This window comes from Lithobates pipiens, unplaced genomic scaffold, assembly GCF_037356315.1.
Source record: "Lithobates pipiens isolate NorthernLeopardFrog02 unplaced genomic scaffold, aLitPip1_a1.2 Scaffold_25, whole genome shotgun sequence".
Taxonomy (NCBI): Eukaryota; Metazoa; Chordata; class Amphibia; order Anura; family Ranidae; genus Lithobates; species Lithobates pipiens.
The window spans coordinates 171602656-171626330 of record NW_027507787.1 but is presented as its reverse complement, the minus strand read 5'-3'; the positions used below and the strand labels follow the sequence as shown (position 1 = coordinate 171626330).

At 44.5% G+C, this 23675-nt stretch overlaps 1 protein-coding gene across 3 annotated transcripts in view; it reads right to left on the bottom strand.

The window, feature by feature from the left end:
• LOC143930661 (alpha-2-macroglobulin-like) overlaps positions 1-23675 on the bottom strand; it is a 268790-nt gene that overhangs the window by 217186 nt on the left and 27929 nt on the right. For 2 of the 3 annotated variants that reach the window (XM_077455159.1, XM_077455160.1), the window contains exons 3-6: positions 21131-21290; positions 13705-13757; positions 8687-8707; positions 4067-4223 (exon numbers count right to left, since the gene is read on the bottom strand). In XM_077455159.1, the coding sequence (XP_077311285.1) occupies positions 4067-4223; positions 8687-8707; positions 13705-13757; positions 21131-21290 (391 nt within the window). The remainder of the gene's footprint in view (positions 1-4066; positions 4224-8686; positions 8708-13704; positions 13758-21130; positions 21291-23675) is intronic. The other variant, XM_077455161.1, reaches the window with a different exon arrangement.

Here is a 23675-nt window from a genome sequence, read left to right as displayed (position 1 = left end):
GTGTTATGTTTTGTGTATTTTTTGGAATTTGCCGCTGGGCTCCACCCACATGCGTTGCGACGCTCGCAGGGAACGGAGCCCCAGAATACAGAGCATAAGGCGCAGGATCCAGCAGAGGACACAGCGGGGGACATCGCAGGATCCTGGGGACAAGGTAAATAACCTGCACAAGGATTCTGCAATGGCTCTGGGTTTACCGCTCTTGGTAATGAAAATTAACCCCAAGCCACACTTAGGATTACCGCTAGGAAAGTTAAAGTGGATGTAAACCTCATGTTTAACAAATACAAATACATACACCATGGGTTAAGCCCTTTCTTTAAAAATCAAAAGCACATTAGTTGTACCCGCATTTTTTCATCCCTGTGCCTGTCACAGCCCTCTGAAAATCACTGGTCCATGGGTGTGTCTACGGGCCGGAGCTTGGTTGGCGGAGTCCTGACATCACAGGACTCCTTTCCCATCTGTACAGTCCCCCTTTCCCCTGGAAATCACACTAGTTCCGCTTGAATGCCAAACTGAAGTCTGTGAAATCAGTTATCCTTACACACACAGGGCAGAATTTGAGGCGCAGGGGATTCAGACTTTCATAGCAGGAGGGAGCCGTGCAAATGTCATGAATCAGTTCACGGACACTGTGGACACTTATCTGGAGGAGGAGGGGGAGAGATACTTTCACTGTCATCATTATTAACATAACAGACTCACACAGATTTAACAGTTGCCAGGAAGAGCGCTGAGCAAGAGGATACAATTAACCCCTTAATGCAGGGGTGTCCAAACTTTTTTCAAAGCGGGCCAGATTTGTTCAAGTGAACATGCATGAGGGCCGACCATTTTGCTTGACATTCTTTGAAACATTAAAATTCGGTCTAAGTGTTCATTCGAGCACTAATACACTGCCCAACAAGAATTCTCTTGCCCTTGTGGCTGTGTGTGGTGAAGAGATGAGCTTGGGCTTGTTATTTGGATATTCCGTATTTATCGGCTTATAACACGTGCATTCACTTTAAGATAGAAGTTTCAGACAAAAATCTTAAATTTTAAATAAAGAACTGTGAAGCAAAATAAGGGTCGGTGCCCATAGATGCAGTCTAATCTGTGCCCATCTGCAGCCTCACCATTGACATGAATGCAGCACCCCCGTTGCCATGAATTCAGCACCCCCGTTGCCATGAATGCAAACTCTCCATTGCCATCAGTGCAGCCTGATTCATGCCCATCTGCAGCCTTGGAGGAGACAGGGTGGGGGAGGGATGAGCGCCAACAGATTACATACAGGAGAACCCCCTGTTTTCTTGGCGGCCTCTTTAATAGAAAGTCCCGCCTCCTATGATGGACAGAACAGTCATCCAATGGCAGCACAGGAGACGGGACTTCCTTTTACGCAGTGTAAACAGGAAAGTCCTCCCTCCAAGGCAGCCAGCATATATATCTTTTGTGGCCCCCGGGACATGGATTTGTTGGGGGCAACAAAAGATATATATGTCAAAATTACCAGGCAGGCCATCCGAAACCGCAATGCAGGCCGCGATTAGCCTGTGGGCTGGACTTTGGACATGCCTGCCTTAATGCTTGGACACTTTTACTGTGTAACTACTAATTCAAATTAGGGCATTACAGTAAAGTACCCAGCCATTGAAGGGTTAATTGCAGTGGGGGATTTTAACCCCCCCCCCCCCACTGTGGTCTGCTAGTTGGTCTGGCTCTAGGTGGGCAGCAGGTGCCGCTCCTCCCTTCCCTCTAGGTGTCCAATAGGATTACCTGTCCTTTCAGCCTATTGGGTTACGGGTCTTGAAACCCGCTTCCTGATTGGCCGAGGCGGAGGATCAGTGTTATAATAGCGAATATTCATTTTCTGTTGTAACACACCTGGGTGGGCTTTCCCTGTGCCTCAAGCCCACCCTCTTTTGAAGCTCTAATCAGGTACTTAAAAAAAAAAATCACCCTGCCATTGTAATTCATGCATCCAGCAAGGGGCCTGACTCATGGATGGGGAGGCGGTGCCCATGTGCCCTTAATGGACAGGTTGCCCCTTGTTAAATGTATCCTCCTGCTCAGCTCTCTCCCTGGCAGCTGTGGGGTTCAATATGTGTGAAGCTGTTCCGCTCTGTTGATAATTCTGACAGTTCACACTGGTACAACAAACGCTTCAACATTGGGAGCTCATGTCGCATGATGTGTGAAAAATCAATATTTCCCTATGAGAGCCGTCTTAACTGGTCTGACACAAGTCGGTCCGACTTTAAAAATGCTCCCTGCACTACTTTGGTCCGACTTTGATCCTATTTCAGCCCATTGAATACAGTATCACTGAAGTTGGATAAAAGTCGGATCGCCCTCTTAATTGATCCGACTTTGGCATGCAACTTGTGCTCTGATGATCTTGGGCATAATGGGGCGGTGACGTCATAAGGGGGGGGGGCCCTGGATGATTTCACCCGGTGACCCTGCCCCATGCCAATATCAGTAATGGCACACCGCCCACCCAGCATTAGAGCAGGGGAGAACATTATGTCAACATCAGAAGAAGAACAGAGGGAGAAGGCAGTGGAGAAGACCCGGCAGAGGCAGAAGACAGTGGACAGAGGGAGAAGAACTGGAGAGGGCTAGAAGACATCAGTGGAGAGGACCCGGACAGGAGAGAAGAACCGGCAGAGGCAGAAGTCATTCGCGGAGGAGGTAGAAGAGCCAGAGAGGGGAGAAGAAATAATTAGTGACAGCAGAGCTGCCTTAATAAATTACTTTAAAAACCCATGTACTGTGTTTTTTTGCCATTTTTTTTTTTTTTTAGGTGAATGGGTAGGGGTACAATGTACCCTATACTCATTCACATAGCGTGGGGGGCTGGGATCTAGGAGTCCCCTTGTTAAAGGGGGTTTCCAGATTCCGATAAGCCCCCCACCCGCAGCCCCCAACAACCAATGGCCAGGGTTGTTGGGAAGAGGCCCATGTCCTTCTCAAGAGGGGACAAGGTGCTTTTGGGTGGGTGGGCGCAAGCCCTTCCTGCCCCAAAGCATCCACCCCTGATGTTGAGGGCATGTGGCCTAGTAAGGTTCAGGAGGGAGGGGGCGCTCACTCGTCCCCACCCCCTTCCCTGATCTGCCAGGCTGCGTTCTCAGATAAGGGTCTGGTATGGATTTTGGGAGGGACTCCATGTAGTTTTTTTGGTGTGGGGGTTCCCCTTAAAAACCATACCAGACCGAAGGGCCTAGTATTCTCTTGGAGGGGGAAACCATGCCATTTTTTTTTATTTGGCGTGGAGTTCACCCCAAAGATTCTTACAAGACACAAAGTGCCTGCATTGTCGGGATCAAAGTCGAATCCCCGTTCATTGAAGTCGGACTTCAAGTCGCAGGGCAAAGTCGGATCCACAGTCGTACGGCTATTGTGCCGTATCAGTGTGGACCTGGTCTGAAAGCATCTCTCCCCCCTCCTCCTCCGTTAGCAGAGATAAGCACAGATAAGTGTTAGCTGTGTGCTGATTCATGACATTTGCTCAGATTTCGCTTCACGTCCTCCTGCTACATGTGGCTGGGGGTACAATGACATCACTCCTGTGCATGCACGTGGGAGCCGCCGATTACGGCATGGGCTCCGAAGGTCTGGTACTGTATACCGGACCTTCAGAGCACATACATCGTAATGTCACAGGCTGCATGCACTCTGAATATCTCCTAAACGGTGCAAGTTTAGGAGAGATTCACAGTACCTACAGGTAAGCCTTAGTATAGGCTTGCCTGTAGGTACAAGTGGTAGTACACAGTTTACTAGCACTTTAAATGCAAGGTCATATATTTAATACAATGTCGTAGTTTTATATCTTCAATTTTTAATATTAAATATTAAGAAAACATGGCTGGAGTAGGAGAACTAATGTAATCATGTCCTGTTTAATTATGCTGAGAGGAGCAATGATGATATGCAAGGTTATGTATGGGATTGGCCATTTTATGTCTGTATAGAGAGAAGTGCTACTATAACTATGTGTAGTGGTCAGGTCATGTTGGGATGTACAGTCTTGTCTGAGTGTGGAAGATTATTATGAATTTTGAATGCAACTCACCATATTCAGCCACAAAAAAGTATTTGCTATATTCACCATCTATGTACATTCTGTATTGCCCAAGTTTTAGTTCTTTTGACAAAGGAAAAGTAAAATCAGCAAATCCGTGATCGGGAGTGACATCAAGCCACTGTCCAATGCAGTTATAATTTGGATCCTGTGAAAAACAGATGACATGTTTGAAGAGGTTTAACCCTTTCGGTGCCAGTGCCGTTTTGCCATTTCTTGCACACATGCTTAAAAAACATGTTTTGCACACAGCCCTGAAGATTACATAAAACCCACCAAATATTATATATTTTCTGAAAACAGGCACCCTAAAATATAAAATAGTTTTCAATTTTTTTTTTTATTGTTATTGTAAAACTTATCACAAAGTATACTTAGATGCAAAAAAAAAAAAAAAAAAAAGTATAAATCCAAAAATTGTCCGTTCCAGGTGATAACAGAGTTCCAATTTTATGTCACACAATATTACCACAGAGGTCTAGGTAACGCTTAAATATACACTTCACCCCTGAAGAATTTACCCCCTTCCTGACAGGCCATTTTATTGCGATAGGGCACTGCGTTTAACTGACAATTCCGCAGTTGTGCAATGTAGTGCCCAAACAAAATGTATGCCCTTATTTTCTCACAAATAGAGTTTACTTTTGGTGGTATTTGATCAACTCTGTTTTTTTTTTTGTTTTTTGCGCTATAAACAAAAGAAGAGTGACAATTTTGAACAAAGCACAATATTTATTTTTTGCTATAATAAATATCCCAATAGCCCAAGTTTTTCTACATATTTTTGGTAAAAAAATAAAAAAATTGCAAGCGGCGTATCTTGATTGGTTTGCGCAAAAGTTATAGCGTCTACAAAATACTGTATAGATTTATGGCATTTTTATTTTTTTACTAGGAATAGCGGTGATCAGCGATTTTTATCGGGACTGTGACATTGTAACCGACAGATCGGACGCTTTTTTAGGACCATTGACATTTATACAGCGTATACAGCGATTAAAACTAAAAATAATATATACTGATTCTGAACAAATCCCATTGGGCTGGAGTGTATTTCTCCCATGGTTTAGAGAAGCAGGATCTCCTATTCTATGGATAGGACCCACTGATATTGGGGTACTTTGACGCAGTAAGTGGGCTTAAGCACCATATAGCCATATGGTGTGACTAAATCCCCATATTTTTTTTAAATGTTCAGATGTTTTATATAGCCTTGCAGGAGGTAAATGCCATTTTTGCATGTGTGTGCTGTAATATAATTTGTTCAGAGCAAAAAATAGCGGCTGATAACTGTAAAAATGTCACTGGCAGGGAAGGGGTTCACACTAGGGGGCGATCAAGGGGTTAAATGTGTTCCCTAGGTGTGTTTCTAACTGTGAGGGGATGAAAGGGACTAGAGGAGGAGCCAGATCGTTATTTCTACTTAATAGGAACAGACAATCTGTTTAACTTCTCCTATCAGAACAGGGATTTGTGTGTTTACACACACAAATCCCCGTTCCTGCTCTTGTGCCCAAGATTGCGCCCATCGGGTCCCCCGCCATGCAGTGCACCTGCTATGGCTCTTAAAGGAGCTGTTGTACATATACAGTGATTCATGCAGGAGAGCCACCCTACTGCCGTATATGTACAGGAGCCGGTGGGGAAGTGGTTAAGAAAAAAAAACACTAAAGTTCATTTTTAGGCACACAAACGTATTAAATTACCCAATTTTGGAGTAAAATTGAAATGATGAAGTTGCACACACTAAATAGATACCCAACATGTGAAACCGTAAATCTGCATGGGCCTGTGAAATGACAAATTCAGTACCCTATATTTTCCATAGATGACACTTTAAAAGCCCCCTATAAGTCATCAGTTTAGTCTTACTGAGTAGGTCTGGTTCCTTTAAATACTGCTCTCACTCCAGTGTGCATGGCAATATGTAACATGTTATCATGTGTAGGTGCCCCGATGCATGCTTTTATGTTTGTATGTGTGAGTGGGCAGGCCTCAGAATTTTGTTGGGGGGGATTTTATGTGATTGGGTGTAACTTAAATTTTTTACTATTACAGGGGGCATGTGCCCCATGCGCCACATAAACAGGGGTGCCGCCAGGCTCATCGGATCTCCTCCCCCTGCAGCTTCACTGGGACCCGATCTTCTCCACAGGTGCTAGAGCTGCAACAAAGATCAGGCACAACTTCCTTGAGCATGTGGTGCAGATAGAATACTGAATGCACGCACAGTGGACAGTCAGCAATTTCCCCAGCCCCACCTCACTTTGCATAATTTCTGCCTCTTCTAGAACCCTGGGGGGACAGCGCCCCTATTGGCCGATGGGGAGTCACGTGGACAAAGTGGCAGGAAGTTTGTTTGGTTTCCTTGGCGAGTCAAGTGTACTGTCAAGTGTCCTGGCTGCGTGAGGATAGGAGCCCTACATAGGAGGAGCACAGCACTAGACCATTTACTTATCGTGTCACACTTTCATGTTTCAGTGCATTGTGTGTTCATCAACCTGCACTGGATATCTTTGGAAAAAGGACATGGCTCCATTGTTATTAAAGACTTAGCAATATCCTCAGTGTTCTAATGCTGACACCAGCCACTGCCCTACAGACACCGGCCACTGCCCTACAGACACCGACCACTGCCCTACAGACAACGGCCACTGCCCTACTGATACCATCCACCATCAGGGTAGGCTAAGTTTTTTTTAGTTAAACTTTTACAGGGACATTCGTTCACCTATTTGATTACTTATCTAAGCATTTTTTGGGGTAAAGAAAGCATGTGTTATTGTTAACCATACACCTATATGGAGTGCTATGCATTACTCTCATTTGGGTACCCAAAGTTGTCCCCTGTCAACTATAGTGTATACTACAAAAAAAAATTCTGTGCATTTTTGGTTTGGGCTTGAAGAAAAGGTGGCTCCCCTAGCCACAGTGGCAGAAGAAATGAGGCAATTTCAAGTGTCACTGCAGAGGATTAGCAGGAGTGCCGCCGGGAAGGTAGAAGAGCGCACAGAAGCAGGCCTTATTAAAGACTGCTTCGTGGCTCAGTTCTTTTTTGCCAGCAGCACCAATCCTAATCTACTATAGAAGTGAGTTTTGAAATCTCCTTTCTTGTACAGCACTTTAGGAGGAGATTTCAATCCTCCCTTTCATAGTGAATTAGGAGGGGTACCACTGGGAAAGAAGACGTGAGCCAAGAAGCAGTTTTTAATAAGGCCTGCTTCTGTGCACTCTTCTTGCTTCCCAGTGGCACCCCTTCTAATCCTCTGCAGAGGTGAGACTTGAAATTTCCTCATAAAGTGCTGCTGCTTTCTTCTGGCACTGTGGCTAGGGTAACCACCTTTCCTTCAAGACTAACCCGAACACTTTAGCGATGCACAAAATTATTTTAGTGTTTTAAATCACCTCATTCAAACTTGATCTACGCTGGGATTGTGTAGGCCTTCATGCTACATGTGCAGCAGGTCACTATTACCAAAACTTTGAAATTACTAATATATCTATTTCTACCACACTATGGCTTATTTATTACAATTGAACTTCTCTCTCGGCAGGGATCTGTGTAGATAGATAACTTCCCTCTGGGGTGGGGCTGTGCCAAGCTAAATCTTTGCCTCGGGTGAAATAATGTCTATCTTCACCACTGCATCCAGGGTCTAAAAGACCCTGCATATCTCCCCTGTGCTCCACTGCAGATCGCATTGCATTACATTCTTTTCGACCAAGCTATCTGAGCACACAGAGAGGTGGACCAAACATGTCACTTTCCGGGTCGGCAACAAGGAGGGGAGGAGAGTGGATGTGAGGCCGCTCTTCTCCCCTCTATCCAGTGGCACCCGCTATGCCGGTCCCAGGTCTGCAGATGGGCAAGAGGATACGTGGCAGGAGTGCCATTACTGGGGGTATTTGGATGCAATAAAGTCACAGCGCAGCCATCCTAATGCTTCCATTTGACAGGCAGCAGTCTGCTTGTCAGATTTACACACAATCCCGGCAGCGGTAGCCACTAAGAATGTGTGTAAAACCCCCAGCTGTCAGGTCTGTACAATGCAGAAAAAGATGAGATATTCAACAGTATGAAAGTTTGACATTAAGACCCCTTTCACACTGGGGCACGGACCCCGTTAGCAGTAAATTGTCACTAGTTTTAGCGGTGCCTTACCGCTGTTTAAGCGGCATTTTTCGTCCACTAGCGGGGCGCTTTTAACTCCCGCACACTGGGAGGCATGAGAGGCGTTTTTCAGGCGCTTTACAGGCGCTATTTTTAGCTTTAAGACACCTGAAAACTGGCTTTAGTGTGAAAAGTATCTAAATGTATTTTTGATAGAAAACAAGGTATTATTATGGTAGACAGGAAGAAAAAATATATTTTCAGATTCATCCACACTGAATGCTATGAGGTCCCATCACCCATTAACTTGAGAACTACAAAAAGCTAGTTGGTGATTTAACTCACTAGGATGTACCCTGTAAAAATGACCAAATCTGTATAAAGCAGCCCTTTACTTTGGCATAGTAGATGCTTTTCCAACTGACTAAATAAAAAAATGATTATTCCATAGTAGCATTTGTAAAATACAAACAGTTTACTTTTTATTGGATAGTGCTTACCCGTATCGCTACAATTTCACGCTGAAAAGAAATAAACAGAAGAAAAGCATGAAGGTTACCACAATTCATGGTTATCACATATGTATATTTGTAATTTACGTTCTGCAAACAAACTTTTTTAAAATACAGTATGGAATATATTTTAGGAGTCACCCAAAAAAAAGAACATTCCAATGTTGATCATGGGAAGTGATAACGCATTCAAAATAATATTATATTTTATTATCATCACAAATTTAGAAATTCACAAAAAAAAAAGTATTACATTTCAGCTTTTATCTCAGTTTTTTTCTTGTTTTTTTTAATAACTAGTTTTATTTCTAGCATACCATTTGGAAGAAGAGCAATATTATTAACCATACATCTGACCATTTGAGGTTTTGTACTTGTATATTTAGTGGAATAAACAAGGCTTAAACTGAATATGTGGTCACAAAATATACAAATTTCCTATAATACATTACTACTATGTGACAGCTTTACAGTGCCTTGAAAAAGTATTCATGCCCCTTGAAATGTTCCACATTTTGTTACAAACAAAAACATAAATGTATTTTAATGGGATTTTATATGATAGACCAACACAAAGTGGCGCATAATTGTGAAGTGGAAGGAAAATGATAAATGGTTTTCACTTTTTTTTTTACACATAAATATCTGAAAAGTGTGGTGTTTTTTTGTATTCAGCCCCCTTTACTCTGATACCCCTAACTAAATCTAGTGGAACAAATTGTTTTCGGAAGTCACCTAATTAGTAAATAGAGTCCATCTGTGTGTAATTTAATCTCAGTATAAATACAGCTGTTCTATGAAGCCCTCAGAGATTTGTCAGAGAACCATAGTGAACAAACAGCAACTTGAAGGCCAAGGGACACACCAGATAGGTCAGGGATAAAGATGTGAAAAGTTTAAAGCAGGGTTAGGTTATTAAAAAAATATCCCAAGCTTTGAAAATCTCACAGAGCACTGTTCAATCTATCAACCGAAAATGAAAAGAGAATAGCACAACTACAAACCTACCAAGACATGGCTGTCCACCTAAACTGACAGGCCAGGCAAGGAGAGCATTCATCAGAGAAGCAGCCAAGTGGCCCATGGTAACTCTGAAGAAGCTAGCAGAGATCCACAGCTCAGGTGGGAGAATCTGTCCACAATACAACTATTAATAGTGTACTCCACAAAGCTGGCCTTTATGGAAGATTGTCAAGAAGAAAGCCATTGTTGAAAGAAAGCCAAAAGAAGTCCTGTTTGCAGTTTCTGAGGGACACAGCAAACATGTGGAAGAAGGTGCTCTGGTCAGATGAGACCAAAATTTAACTTTTTGGCCAAAGCAAAAATGGTATGTGTGGCAGAAAACTAACTCTGCACATCACCCTGAACACACCATCCCCACTGTGAAACATGGTGGTGGCAGCATCATGTTGTGGGGATACTTTTCTTCAGCAGGGACAGGGAACCTGGTTAGAGTTGATGGAAAGATGGATGGAGCCAAATACAGGGCACTCTTAAAGAAAACCTGTTAGAGTTTGCAAACGACTTGAGACTGGGGCAGAGGTTCACCTTCCAGCAGGATAATAACCCTAAACACACAGCCAGAGCTACAATGGAATGGTTTTGATCAAAGCATATTCATGTGTTAGAATGGCCCAGTCAAAGTCCATACCTGAGTCCAATTGAGAATCTGTGGCAAGACTTGAAAATTGCTCTTCACAAACGCTAAATCTGACAGAGCTTGATCTACTGTATGTTGCAAAGAAGAATGGGCAAAAACTCTCTAGATTTTCAAAACTGGTAGAGACACCCCCAAAAAGACTTTCAGCTGTAATTGCAGCGAAAGGTGGTTTTAAAAAGTATTGACTCAGGGGTGCTGAATACAAATGCATGCCACACTTTTCACATATTTATTTGTAAAAAATGTTGAAAACCATTTATAATTCTCTTGGTCTATCACATAAAATCCCAATAAAGTACATTAACGTTTTTAGTTGTAACATGACAAAATGTGGAAAATTTCAAGGGGGTATGAATACTTTTTCAAGGCACTGTATATCAGAGTGATATATAGAAATACAAAATACAAGAATGTTCTTTGTTTGGGTCTATGCCTCCTCAACGTATACAATCAAAAGCCTTTGTACCGCTTGCCGACTGCGTGCCGTCGTTTGACGGCGGCAGTATGGCACTATGGCACTCCTGTGTGGCTTGTCATAGCTGTACAACGATGCTTTAAGGAGTATAGGGGGTGCGCACATGGCCGGCAGCCGCGATCACTGCCGGCTACCTGCGTTTGTTTCTGAGAAGGACAGAATGGAGATGAACAGACACATCTCCATTCTGTCAGGGGAGTAGAGACAGATCGTCTGCTTCTAGTACTACTCTAGTACGTGGCACCATCCCTTTGAAGTTCGTCCTCCCTCCTCCTTCCTTCGCCACCGGACCAGGTAGTAAGCACAGTGCGCTTTGCGCATGCACAGTTGGGTACCTGTGATGAATGGCAGTGGCAGCACCCGAGATCTGAAAATTGTCTAGGGTGCCGACAAGTCAGCTACAGTATTTGTAGTTTTCTTTTTTTCCTCTAGGCGGAGCTCCTGTTTAAGACAAAGGATTCAGATTAATACATCTGTCCCCTGTAAACTGTTTCTCTTTAAGATAACAAAGAGTGAAAGCACTGATCTTTAACATGACCCACTACAGAAAATATAAAACATCCTATCTCTTTGTACATCCTATCTCTGTCTTTTCTGATTCCCTTCACCTGACAAACTCTTCACACTAGTTCATTGACCAAGTCAAGGTGAACATGATCAGAAAAGTAGACAGATATTAAGTAGCAGGGTCTTCTGTACCTACTGGAGTAGATCAGTTTTAGGATCTAAAGTGCAGATTATGCAAATGACATGCAACAGTTTATTGCACAAGGTGTAAAGTCCATTCCATGTAAAGTGTCAGAGAGGTGAACATGAGCTTGTATTCACATTTGTATACAGCCTGAATGCATGCAAAATCATGTCATTCTGTGCACGTTCACAAAGCACGCAAAAAACACATGGCGCTCTTTATTGTTAATAGCACCCCAAACGTGGCAAGCAAGATAACAAATCATGCAGTTAAAAAATGTGTAAAGCTCAAAAAGATACTTGAACTTCTTTGCCACAATTGCATGTGCTGCCCATGTCAGCCAATTAAAATGAACATGGGAAAGCACACATACTATATGTATAGCCAGTTTCCGGCTACTGCAAGTTGAATACAGAAGACATAATCCTGTCCTTGAGACCACAGATCAACTAGTTACCCTCTAGTGCTTGCACTCTGGCCATTACCTCACTTACTGACTATAGAGCAGGGGAGTGCCTCTTCCTGGGACAGAGCAGATGACATTAGGACTTGTAGTCCTGCAGTCAAATATCCCTGTATTTCTGAATCCCTTCTAGACTACATACCCCAGAAGAACTACCAGCAAAAAGGACTGTGGGAGAGGCTATATATTAAACTGCTACTGGCAGGCTTGCTCTCTTTCTGAAATCCTATTCAGAGCAGTGGGACCACTGTCCTGCCCACTGTAATAGTGCACTGTTGCGGCTTTGCCTACCACAGCCATGCTTCCAATGGTGGATCTGCATCGCTGGGCACTGTTTGGGAAGCTAAGCATTGTTCCTGTTCGGCAGCTGGAAAGCAGTATTGTGGGTGTTGACCCAGACCACTGACTTCACTACTCAGCCGGTTGACATCTATTCTTCCACTCAACTGGATTGCAGAGCTAAAACATTTTGTGAAGATACTGTCAGCACTTAAAATCTAAACTGCCCACATACCTTTATTTGTGTATGAACTTGCCCAAGGAAGGGGGATTACACTTGCTGAGACACAATGAGCCTAGGTACAAACCAAATGTAACATAATGGGATAAAAATCCCACCACCCTTGCCCCTCACTCCATTAAATAAAAACATTTACAACCATTAGGTTGGAAAGGGCAAGGCCACAGCTTTATTTAAATTCCAACACATAACATGTGAACACTTTAAACCAGTGCCAGTCACAGTTGCACTGTGAGAATGCAATTCCAAAGGGGTCGTGTCCTTACAATAAGTGCTGGACAGACCGCCTACTTCAAATTTTCCATCAAGGGCATAGCCTATTACAGCAACTTTAAATTCTGGCAAGGTCAAGAAACCACAGCAAGCTGTGACATAACCATAAGGGAAAAGGTGCCAGAGGGTGGGCAGCTCTTCCATCCACTTCTTCAAAAGACCCAGAATTCCCTGGGGGCAATCATTTACTGAGCTCAGGCCTAGCCCATCCCCCATATTTCCACCAATCCTTGGTGACCATCAACCACCTTGTCCGGCACCTGGCCATGCTCCCATCACTCAAGGTTCTCTTTCCCGATAGGGGATAAAGATTACTTCACTGTATGAAAGCAAGAGTGCTCGCACAATGGTCCAGAGGGACCTTCCTGCTAAATCGCTCTTCCTAAACCAGTGTTTCATTTCTTCAGAATCTCTTCCGTTTTTTTGGTACATTTGTCTGCTTTTTTCTTACTCTGTATATTCATAGTCAGATATACAGTACATTTAGATTTGCCTGTTCATGATTGCTTTACTCAATCTGTTTATTTGGCATCCTATTCAAACTATCCTTTGAGGCTGTTCCAGGAATTTGTTAACTGTCATTTTGAACCTATTGCTTAACCTCTGTTAATACAGAATCTGCAGTGCTAAATCTAAATAGTGTTTGCTAATAATTTAAAGGGGTGTTCAATATATCAGAACCTAGAGCTTTAGAAAAGCTGAGGAGTTTACAGGGTCAAGGCTGCACAAGAGGGAAAGCATCATCCAGCGGCTCCTACAAGGATAACCCTACATATGCATGATGTGCTACAGTAGTGTGAATGGGGCTAATAATGGCTGTGAATTAAAACTTTGAGCCCCAGTCCCGAAGTACCTAGGTTTCTATACTGTATACTGAACACCAATGTAACATTTTCCTATGAACTCATCAGTTACAGTCCTCACCTTTCTGTTTGAAGCTCGGAAATGCTGATCCACACACAACATATGGAATTTCACTAAAAATAATGAAATGCATGTCAGCAATATATATTATATTCATGATCCTATGAATAGTGGAAAAAATATATTGTTAACGCAAACAAATTATAGGATAAGAGTAGCACTGGCAAATTACCATCGTCCACTGCAAACTGTATAAAATTCAGTTAGTTATAATATCAGAAAAAGGTATTGCTGATCCTTTAAATAAGCACTCAATGGTAACAATAGTAAAAACATTGACAAAAAAAAAAAAAAAAAAGAAGTGACAACTAGGGATGAGCCGAACACCCCCAGGTTCGGTTCGCACCAGAACTTTCGAACAGACCCCAAATTCGAACGAACTTTAGAACCCAATTGAAGTCTATGGGACTCGAACGTTCGAAATTAAAAGTGCTAATTTTAACGGCTAATATGCAAGATACTGTCCTAAAAAGGGTTTGGGGACCTGGCTCCTGCCCCAGGGGACATGGGTCAATGCCTAAAATGTTTTTTTTAAAATGGCCGTTTTGGCGGGAGCACTGATTTTAATGATGATTAAAGTAAAAAAAAAAGTGAAATATTCCTTTAAATATGGTGCCTGGGGGGTGTCTGTAGTATGCCTGTGAAGTCAAAAAAACTATTTTTAAGCTGTTTGGAAAACATAGGGGAGGGTTATCACCCCTGTATAATTTGTTTTGTCGTACATCTTTTTTCATCTCACTTGCTGTTGTGTCCTTCCGTTTGCAAGTAGGAGATGTTTGTAAGTTGGATGTTTGAAAGTAGGGGCCTGCCCTATATGCTCTGCAGAAATGGCGGAACAAGGTGTTGGTTTTGCCACAACATTGTAAGCCCTCAAAGTGACTCTTGCTGGGCGCTGGAGCGCCCTGCTGTGAATGATTATATCAAGAATTGTAATTACATGCCATTGTTGAACAGTGGTAGAAAAATTTACCTTTGGTGGTTGTGGTGCTGGTGCCACAACACTATAAGTCCTCACAGTTACTCTGGGTGGGCACAGGAACGGGCCCTCCTGTGAATTATTATATCAAGAATTGTAATTATATGTCCCTGTTAAACAGGGGCAGAAAAATTGGGCCTTAGGCACTGGTGCTGGTGCCACCACACTGCAACCTCTCCCATATACTCTAGTTTTATTGCAGGAATTAGCCCTGCTGCAAAGCATTGCATCAAAAATTGTAATTAAATGCCCCTGTTGAACAGGGGCAGAAAAATTGGGCTTTAGGCACTGGTGCTGGTGCCACCACACTGCAACCTCTCCCATATACTCTAGTTTTATTGCAGGAATTAGCCCTGCTGCAAAGCATTGCATCAAAAATTGTAATTAAATGCCCCTGTTGAACAGGGGCAGAAAAATTGGGCTTTAGGCACTGGTGCCACCACACTGCAACCTCTCCCATATACTCTAGTTTTATTGAAGGAATTAGCCCTGCTACAAAGCATTGCATCAAAAATTGTACTTAAACGCCCCTGTTAAACAGGGGCAGAAAAATTGGGCCTTGGGCATCACCCAGAACCAGAAATGTTCTTCCAACATATCAGCGGAGGAGGAAGAGGATAGACAATCAACATAATAGGACAGTTACTCAGCATCAGCATAGGCAGTCTTGAAGGGATGTGATATTTCCAAAAAAAATATTCGGTTACATCAGCTTCAGGTGCTTGGTAGCTGTGGGTGATCCAAGACTGATTCATCTTGATGAAGGTCAGTCGATCAACTGATTCGGCGGACAGGCGCACCCTGTGATCGGTAACAAAGCCACCAGCAGCACTGAAGGTGCGTTCCGAAAGAACGCTGGATGCAGAACAGGCCAGTAGCTCAATTGCATACTGTGCAAGCTCTGGCCAGTGACCCACCCTCAAGACCCAGTAAGCCAGAGGATTTTCGGTGGGAAAGGTGTCCAAGTCTGACCTTGCCCCTAGGTATTCCTGCACCATGTAAATCAGACGCTGGCGATGGTTGCTGGAACCGATCATACCTTGGGGCTGCGGACTAAAAAATTGTCTGAAAGCATCAGTCAGACGGCCACCTTCTCCACCGCTCCTTCTGACCGATGCCTCAGCAACACGTTGTCCAGGAGTTTGTAACCTCCCAGTCTCTGGGAACGCGTTGCACAGACCTTTCTGCAAGGCCTCCCGGAGATGTCTCATCCTCTGCTCCCTCTGCGATGGCAAGATAAGGTCGGCAACCTTACCCTTGTACCGTGGATCAAGGAGAGTGGCCAGCCAGTAATGGTCCCTCTCCTTGATCCGAAGAATACGAGGATCCTTCCGCAGGCTTTGCAGGATCAGGGAGGCATTCGGTCCGGAGTCCTCTGGGTCACTAAGGGCAACATGATCCGCAGCTACCTCCTCCCAGCCACGTACAAGTCCACGTGTTTCTTGGGACTGTAAATCATCCCTACAAGACTGCTGCTGCTGATGCTGAGTGCCAGCCTCCACCTCCATGCTGACACAATCATCCTCCTCCTCTTCCTCCTCCTCATCCTCTTCCTGTGTGATGGGTGTCACAGCAGGAACACTGTCTGGATAAAGGGGGCCTTGAGAGGCAAGGAAGTCCTCCTCTTCCTGCCTCTGTTCTGCCTCAAGTGCCCTGTCCATTATTCCACTCAGCGTATGCTCCAAGAGGTGGACAAGAGGTACAGTGGCACTGATGCATGCACTGTCACTCCTCACCATCCTTGTGGCCTCCTCAAACGGTGACAGGACAGTGCATGCATCCCTGATCATGCCCCACTGGCGTGGTGAGAAAAAACCGAGCTCCCCTGACCCTGACCTGGTGCTGTAGTCGCACAGGTACTCATTGATGGCCCTCTGCTGCGTGTGCAGCCGCTGCAGTATGGCCAACGTTGAGTTCCACCTGGTGGGCATGTCACATATAAGGCGGTTCTTGGGCAGGTTCAACTCCTTTTGGAGCTTAGCCAGCCGAGCACAGGCATTAAATGATCGGCGGAAATGCACACAGACTTTCCTGGCCTGCTTCAGGACATCCTGTAAGCCGGGGTACCTGCCCAAGAACCGCTGCACCACCAGGTTAAGGACGTGAGCTACACAGGGCACATGGGTCAGTTGTCCCTGTCGGAGGGTGGAGAGGAGGTTGGTGCCATTGTCACAAACCACCATTCCTGGCTTAAGCTGGCGTGGCATCAACCACCTCTCGGCCTGCCCCTGCAGAGCTGACAAAACATCCGCCCCAGTGTGGCTCCTGTCCCCCAAACAAACCAGCGCAAGCACGGCATGGCATTGTTTTGCCTGCGTACTTGCGTAGCCCCTGAAACGCCTACGGAGCACTGCTGGTTCTGAGGACAGAGTACTGGAAGAGGCCATGGAGGAAGAAGAAGAGGAGGGGGTGGAGGAGAGAGGTGTGTCACAACCAATAGTAGCATTTTGGAGGCGTGGTGGCGGAACAACCTCCAACACTACTGCACCTTGTCCTGCATCCTTCCCAGCTGCCAGAAGAGTGACCCAATGGGCCGTGAAAGACAGGTAACGCCCCTGTCCATGCCTGCTGGACCATGAGTCAGCGGTAATATGCACCTTACTGCTGACAGCACTGTCCTGCAAGGCAAGGACATTGCCTTCCACATGCCAGTAGAGAGCCGGAATCGCCTTCCGTGAGAAAAAGTGGCGTTTGGGGACCTGCCACTGAGGAACCGCACATTGTACAAACTCACGGAAGGGGGCCGAGTCTACCAACTGAAAAGGCAGCAGTTGAAGTGCTAGCAATTTAGCCAAGCTAGCATTCAACCGCTGGGCATGTGGATGGCTGGGAGTGAACTTCTTTCGCCGCTCCAGCAGCTGGGGCAGGGACATTTGCCTGCTACAATCGGACGTGGATGTACTGCTAGCAGAGTGCCCGGAAGCACTTGGCTCTGACACACCTAATTCTACACCTTCATTCCTCTCAGAGCAGGTTTCAGAGAGGACTGAAGGTCTAGTGGGGTTGGAGATGCCAGCTGATGAGGAGCAAGGAGAGGTCCGCTTTGTTCTTTGGTGTGGGTCTTTGAGGTACGCTTGCCAACGAGCTGCATGGCAGGTCAACATATGTCTGGTCAAGCATGTGGTGCCCAAGCGGCTGATGTTTTGGCCACGCGAGATACGCTTGAGACATATGTTGCAAATAGCAGCGGTGCGATCTGATGCACTCGTCTCAAAAAAGGCCCACACCAAAGAACTTTTAGAATAACGCGTAGAGGCAGCGCCCTGCACAGGCGGAGCTCTGCGGTGTGATTCAGTCGGTGTGCTGCCCCTAAGCTGGCCCCCGGAGGGCATCCTGCCTCGTTGGACATGTGCCTCCTCCTCCTCCTCTCTCCTACCAGGCACCCACGTGGAGTCAGTGCCCTCATCATCCCCTCCCTCTTCATCGCTGGAGCAAACCTGGCAGTATGCTGCAGCTTGTGGAACATGACTGCCAGATTGCTGTCCTTCTTGAGCATCCCCTCTCTCTGCGCTCACACTACTGCCTTCCTCTAGCTGAGTGTCATCATCAGAGCCTACAAAACACTGGGCATCCTCCTGGAGCATGTACCCAACACTGTGCTCAAAGAGTTCAGGAGACTCCTCAGGAGGACGTGGTGGGTCTAGGGAAGGAGTCACTGATGATGACATTGAGAGGAGGGAAGACGATGCGTTGGCAGCTGCTTTTCTAGTACCCTGAGACTGGGTGAGAGAAGATGAGGAGGATGAAGAGGGCTTGGTCATCCACTCTACCAAGTCGTTGGCATGTTGCGGTTCAACATGTCCAGCTGCCACGTGCTGATGACAATGCACCGCGTCCACGACCAGCACTGTTGTCTCTAGACACAGAGCCTGCTTGCCCTCTTTTATCGGCTCGCGCCTGTCTGCCTCTCCTTGCTGGCCTTCCAGACATGGTAATGGCCAGAAGAGAGTTGGGTAAAACAGCAGTGTAATGGAGTCACACAACACCCACTAAGCCCTGCAGATGGCTCTATTAGAGAACAACAATAAACGATAGATACAGGTGTATATTGTGCTGGAGTCACACAACACCCACTAACTCCTGCAGATGCAGATGCCTTTATTATAGAACACCAGAGATAAAGGGGTATACTGTAATTGAGTCACACAACACCCACTAAGCCCTGCAGATGGCTCTATTAGAGAACAGCAATAAAGGGTAGATACAGGTGTATATTGTGCTGGAGGCACAAAAAACCCACTAACTCCTGCAGATGCCTTTATTATAGAACACCAGAGATAAAGGGGTATATACAGATGTATACTGTGCTGTGCTGGAGGCACACACAACTTCCAATAACTCCTGCAGATGGCAAGTGGGCTCAAATAGAGAAGAGCTATGTAGGTGGATATAGCGGTGTGTACTGGGTACAGAGCACGCAGACAGCACGCACAAGCTCCTAACACTACTGACTGCAAGCTCTATTATAAAAGATAGATCACTAGCTATATAGGTGAGGTGAATATAGCGGTGTATACTGCGGTCAGGGCAAGCAGATAACAACCACTACAGAAGAGCAAGATGGAAAATTGGCTGATAATGATCGCTGTGTACTGTGTTGAAGGTACACAGAACACCCACTAACTGCTTCAGACGCCAACACTACACTAGGCCGCCGCGCTGGCGGCCTTATATAGTGTGGGGCGTGTACTACACAGCCTGAGCTATGATTGGCCACAGGCATCCTGCCTGTGGCCAATCATGGCTCTCCTCGCTGCTGGCGCTGTGATTGGCCAAGCATGCGGGGTCACAGTGCATGCTTGGCCAATCATGAGCCAGCAATGCACTGCGATGACGCAGTGCATTGTGGGCCGTGAGCGCCACACGAATTTGGCGCGAACAGCCCATAACGTTCGGAATTCGAACACGAAGCTCATCCCTAGTGACAACCTTAGGGGCCAGTTCACACCAAAATTGCACAGGAATGTGGTCTATGTTCCTGTGCCATTCTGCGGCTTATTCATTTGAATGGGCTGAAAATTGAACTGGAAAGCACAAAAAGTAGTGCATGCACTAATTTTGAAAAACATGTACTGCTGTACCATGCAATTCAGTGCCCAAAAAAATGCACTTCATTTGCTATCTGCATTCGGGGGGGGTGCTGTTAACAATGTATTGGTACTTAAAGCAGAATGAAAAGGCAACACCTTTTGAAAGAGGTGCAGGAAAAGTGAATGCAATGTGCTTTACTGGCACCCTGTTCTGGTGTGAACCGGCCCCTGTACAGTGAAAAATCACAGAACAAAAATATATATATATATATATATATATATCTCCATTGAAGATACTGTGTGAGCAATATTGACATGTGCCAACTTCAGTGATCCACCACCATAACAAACTTCTTACCAGAAGGTCCTTATCATACAGGACCTCCAAATACTAAGGTCATATCGTAAGCCCATGTGCATCATCCCGGAAAACCAGTCAGTTACCATATATTAAACATTGATAACCTCCACATAGATGCCACATATGGGCCATAGAAACAAAGAAGGCAAGATACATAGCATAACACCATAATGAATGTATATTTTTTTAATTAAAACAAATGAGTACACACAAGAGAATAAACAACATCAGCATGTAATAGAAAACACCGCCCGCTGGTGTGTGTGATGATGTCTGCTTGCTAAGCTCATTTAGTCACAAAGGGACATCGTCAGGGCCTGTTGCTAGTGGAAGGCGTTTTCTATTCCATGCTGATAATAATTTTTCTATTATGAGTACCCATAATCATTACGCTCATTATAATTACTGTATAGTCCTGTCCAAACAACAAGTACATCATTGATGTACCGCAAGTCTGCCAAAATATGAGCAGCACAGTCTGCCCAGCCTCTTTATGTCCCCCGCAGTTCCTCCCCAGGAGGAACTGCAGAAGATAAAAAAATATTTTTTTCTTTGATCTTTTGCTTTTAAGGGTATAGGAGAGATTTGGGGTCTTTTAGAACCCAGATCCCTCTATAAAGAGGACCTATCAAGCTGTATTATTATCGCAAGGGATGTTTACGATGGCAATAAAAGTGATCCAAAAATTTTTTTTTTTAAAGGGACAATAATTAAAAAAATAAAAATACATTTTTTTTTTGATTTTTCTTAAAATGTTTCCGTCCCCACGTACTTGTGCACAGTAGTGAATGCATACATAGGTCATGCCCACATATGTACACTGTGTTTGCACCACACATGTGAGGCCTCGCCGCGAACGTCTGAGCAATAATTCTAGCACTAGACCTCCTCTGTAACTCTAAACTGGTAACCTGTAGAAATGGGTAAAGTGTCATCTATGGAGATTTTAGAAGTTTCATAGTTTGGCACTTTTCCACGAGCATGTGCAATTGTAAAGCATGACATGTTAGGTATCTATTTGCCTAACGTAACATTTCACTTCTGAAATCCCAATCATACCTATATCACCCGGCTTGTATGTCTCTTTATCTGTTTGGATGATACACACATCACGTGTCTTGACAATAATGATCTGCTTGGTCTCATTGATTTTAAGATGTTCTCCTTGTGCTGAGACATGGAACAGCCAAACTTCCCGACGCTCCTTTAATGCAGGAACCTATTCCAAAATGTAAAACAAGTGTGTTTGAATATAATCTTTACTGTAGTCATGCTGTGCTGCCTCCATCTGTCATAATGCAATTGCATCTATATTTTTTGTTGTTTCACTGTTAATGGTTTATGATTATGCTGTCACCCTGTGGCCATTGTTTTAATTACACTCAGTTTTCTGTGTTGCCTTCCTCTCAAATTATATATCTTCCTTCCATTTTCAGTTCCTGTATTGTTCCTGCAAGATGCACATTTAGGTTTGGAAAAAAATATTCCTTTTTACTGTCAAACACTGCAAATGTCTACATCTGCTGCATAATATTATTTGCCTCAATTCTTCTGCATGCAATAAAAATATACATGGATGCCAGGTGTTTGGTAAATTCAGCTGTCTGATGAAGATTTTCTGTTGCCATTGTCTCTGCTACAGTCAAGCCAGGCATGAGTCTCAGGAAGAGGTAAATGACTATTACAACAATTTGAGACAGAATATGTGCTCTAAAGTTAATTCTGTTGGCCTGGCATGCTACAATCTGCAGCTCCAACTTGCTGTACTGAAAGGCAATAGTTATAATTTTTTACTGTATTTGCCCCCAGAACAAGAGGTAAGGGTAAATCCTCTCCTAGCTACAAAAACTTAAAAAGTGTAACTAAAGGCACAACTTTTTTTAGTTTTTTTTTAGTTTTGTATAGAATGGAGATAGATTAGAACATTGGTCACCAACCCATGGTCCGCGGACCACTGATGGTCCACGAGAAAATTTTGGTGGTCCCAGGGGTTTTTCCACAAATCAACATTGTGGCGGATGTGTACCTTCCAACGTTGTTTCCATTGTTGTTATCAATGCGCGCTGACAGTCAATACTGTCAGCGCACATTGATACCCAAATCCTCCTCTGTAGTTCTTCTTGCTCCTGTGAACTCAGAGGGAGGCGCTGGGAGTAGAGCAGAGAGCGGGAGGTGAAAATGGGGACTTCCAATGGCAGCACTGATCTCAAACTGGGAGGAAGTACAGAGCTCAAAGTACATGGCTGGATAAGGAGGTAAGATCCAATGATGAGTCTGTGTAAGGCAACAGTTTGATGTAGAGTGTGTGGGGGGGGGGGGGGCAGAGGAGGGCAAAGCGCCAGAGCACTGTGTGTGTATAAGGTGGCAGTGTGATCCAGGGGAAGGGGAGCAGAGAGCCAGAGAATTGTGTGCATAAGGCATGTAAAATGAATGTTAGTGGTCCGCTGGATTCAAAATTGTATGTTTAGAGGGTCGAAAGATTGTCCACCACTGATTACAACACCTGTTGGGTTTTTATTGCTGTCCGTGTTCCCTTTAGGAAGAGTAAACCTGTTTGTCCTTTTTGCCATTATCGTTGAAAGTGAAAGTTTCCAAAATTTGGGAAAAGCAATAGAGTCCCCCAGCTCGTTCCTTAAGTCAGTGGCATCTGAACCTGATTTAGTGCTAGACATTCATTAACCACTTCAATACCGGGCACTTAAACACCTTCCTGCCCAGACCAATTTTCAGCTTTCAGCGCTGTTGCACTTTAAATGACAATTGCGCGGTCATGCTACACTGTACCCAAATGACATTTTTATCATTTTTTTTTCCCACAAATAAAGCTTTCTTTTGGTGGTATTTGATCACCTCTACGTTTTTTTTTTTTTTTGCTAAACAAATAAAAAAATAACGAAAATTTTTTAATTTTTTTTTTTTTTCTTGATCATACATCATGGGACACAGGAGCTTCATTACATAGTGGGTTATATAGGCACCTCTGGTGATTGGACACTGGTTGACCCCAATTAAGGAGAATTCCTCCCCTATATAACCCCTCCCATCTGGGAGGCACCTCAGTTTTTTCGCCAGTGTCTATGGTGGTTGGTCACGTAAAACTTTAGCTCTGTGCAAGTCCCTGCGGGGGCCTAAGGGCTACAACACAACCGGATCCATATCTCGGGCCGATATTTGACTCCCAAGATGGTATGGTACCCGGGCCTCGTCAGCCGAAGAAGCGAGGTTTGGCCTGTAAGTCCTCTCCATTGGAAGACTGGGCTCTGGGAAAACCAGACTTGGTGTACTGTTTATACAGAGCGCACAAAAGTTTCTGGCAGAGCTTTTTACATGGTCCAGGTAGGAGGCTCTTCCGAGAAAGAGCCCCAGATAAACCTGAAGGTTGGCTAACAATACCCGCCGTGATGAGTGAAGGCTGGAATTTGTCTGTTTCAGCAATTCCTGCGGCGAGGACAGGTAAGGGAAGTTAATCCTATATATATATATATATATATATATATATATATATAAAATTATATGATGGATTTCTTCATTGTGAGTAGTTTTATGTCTTACCTGGTTTCCACCACTAGAGGGAGTAAGAGCAGCCTGATGCATACTTGCATGC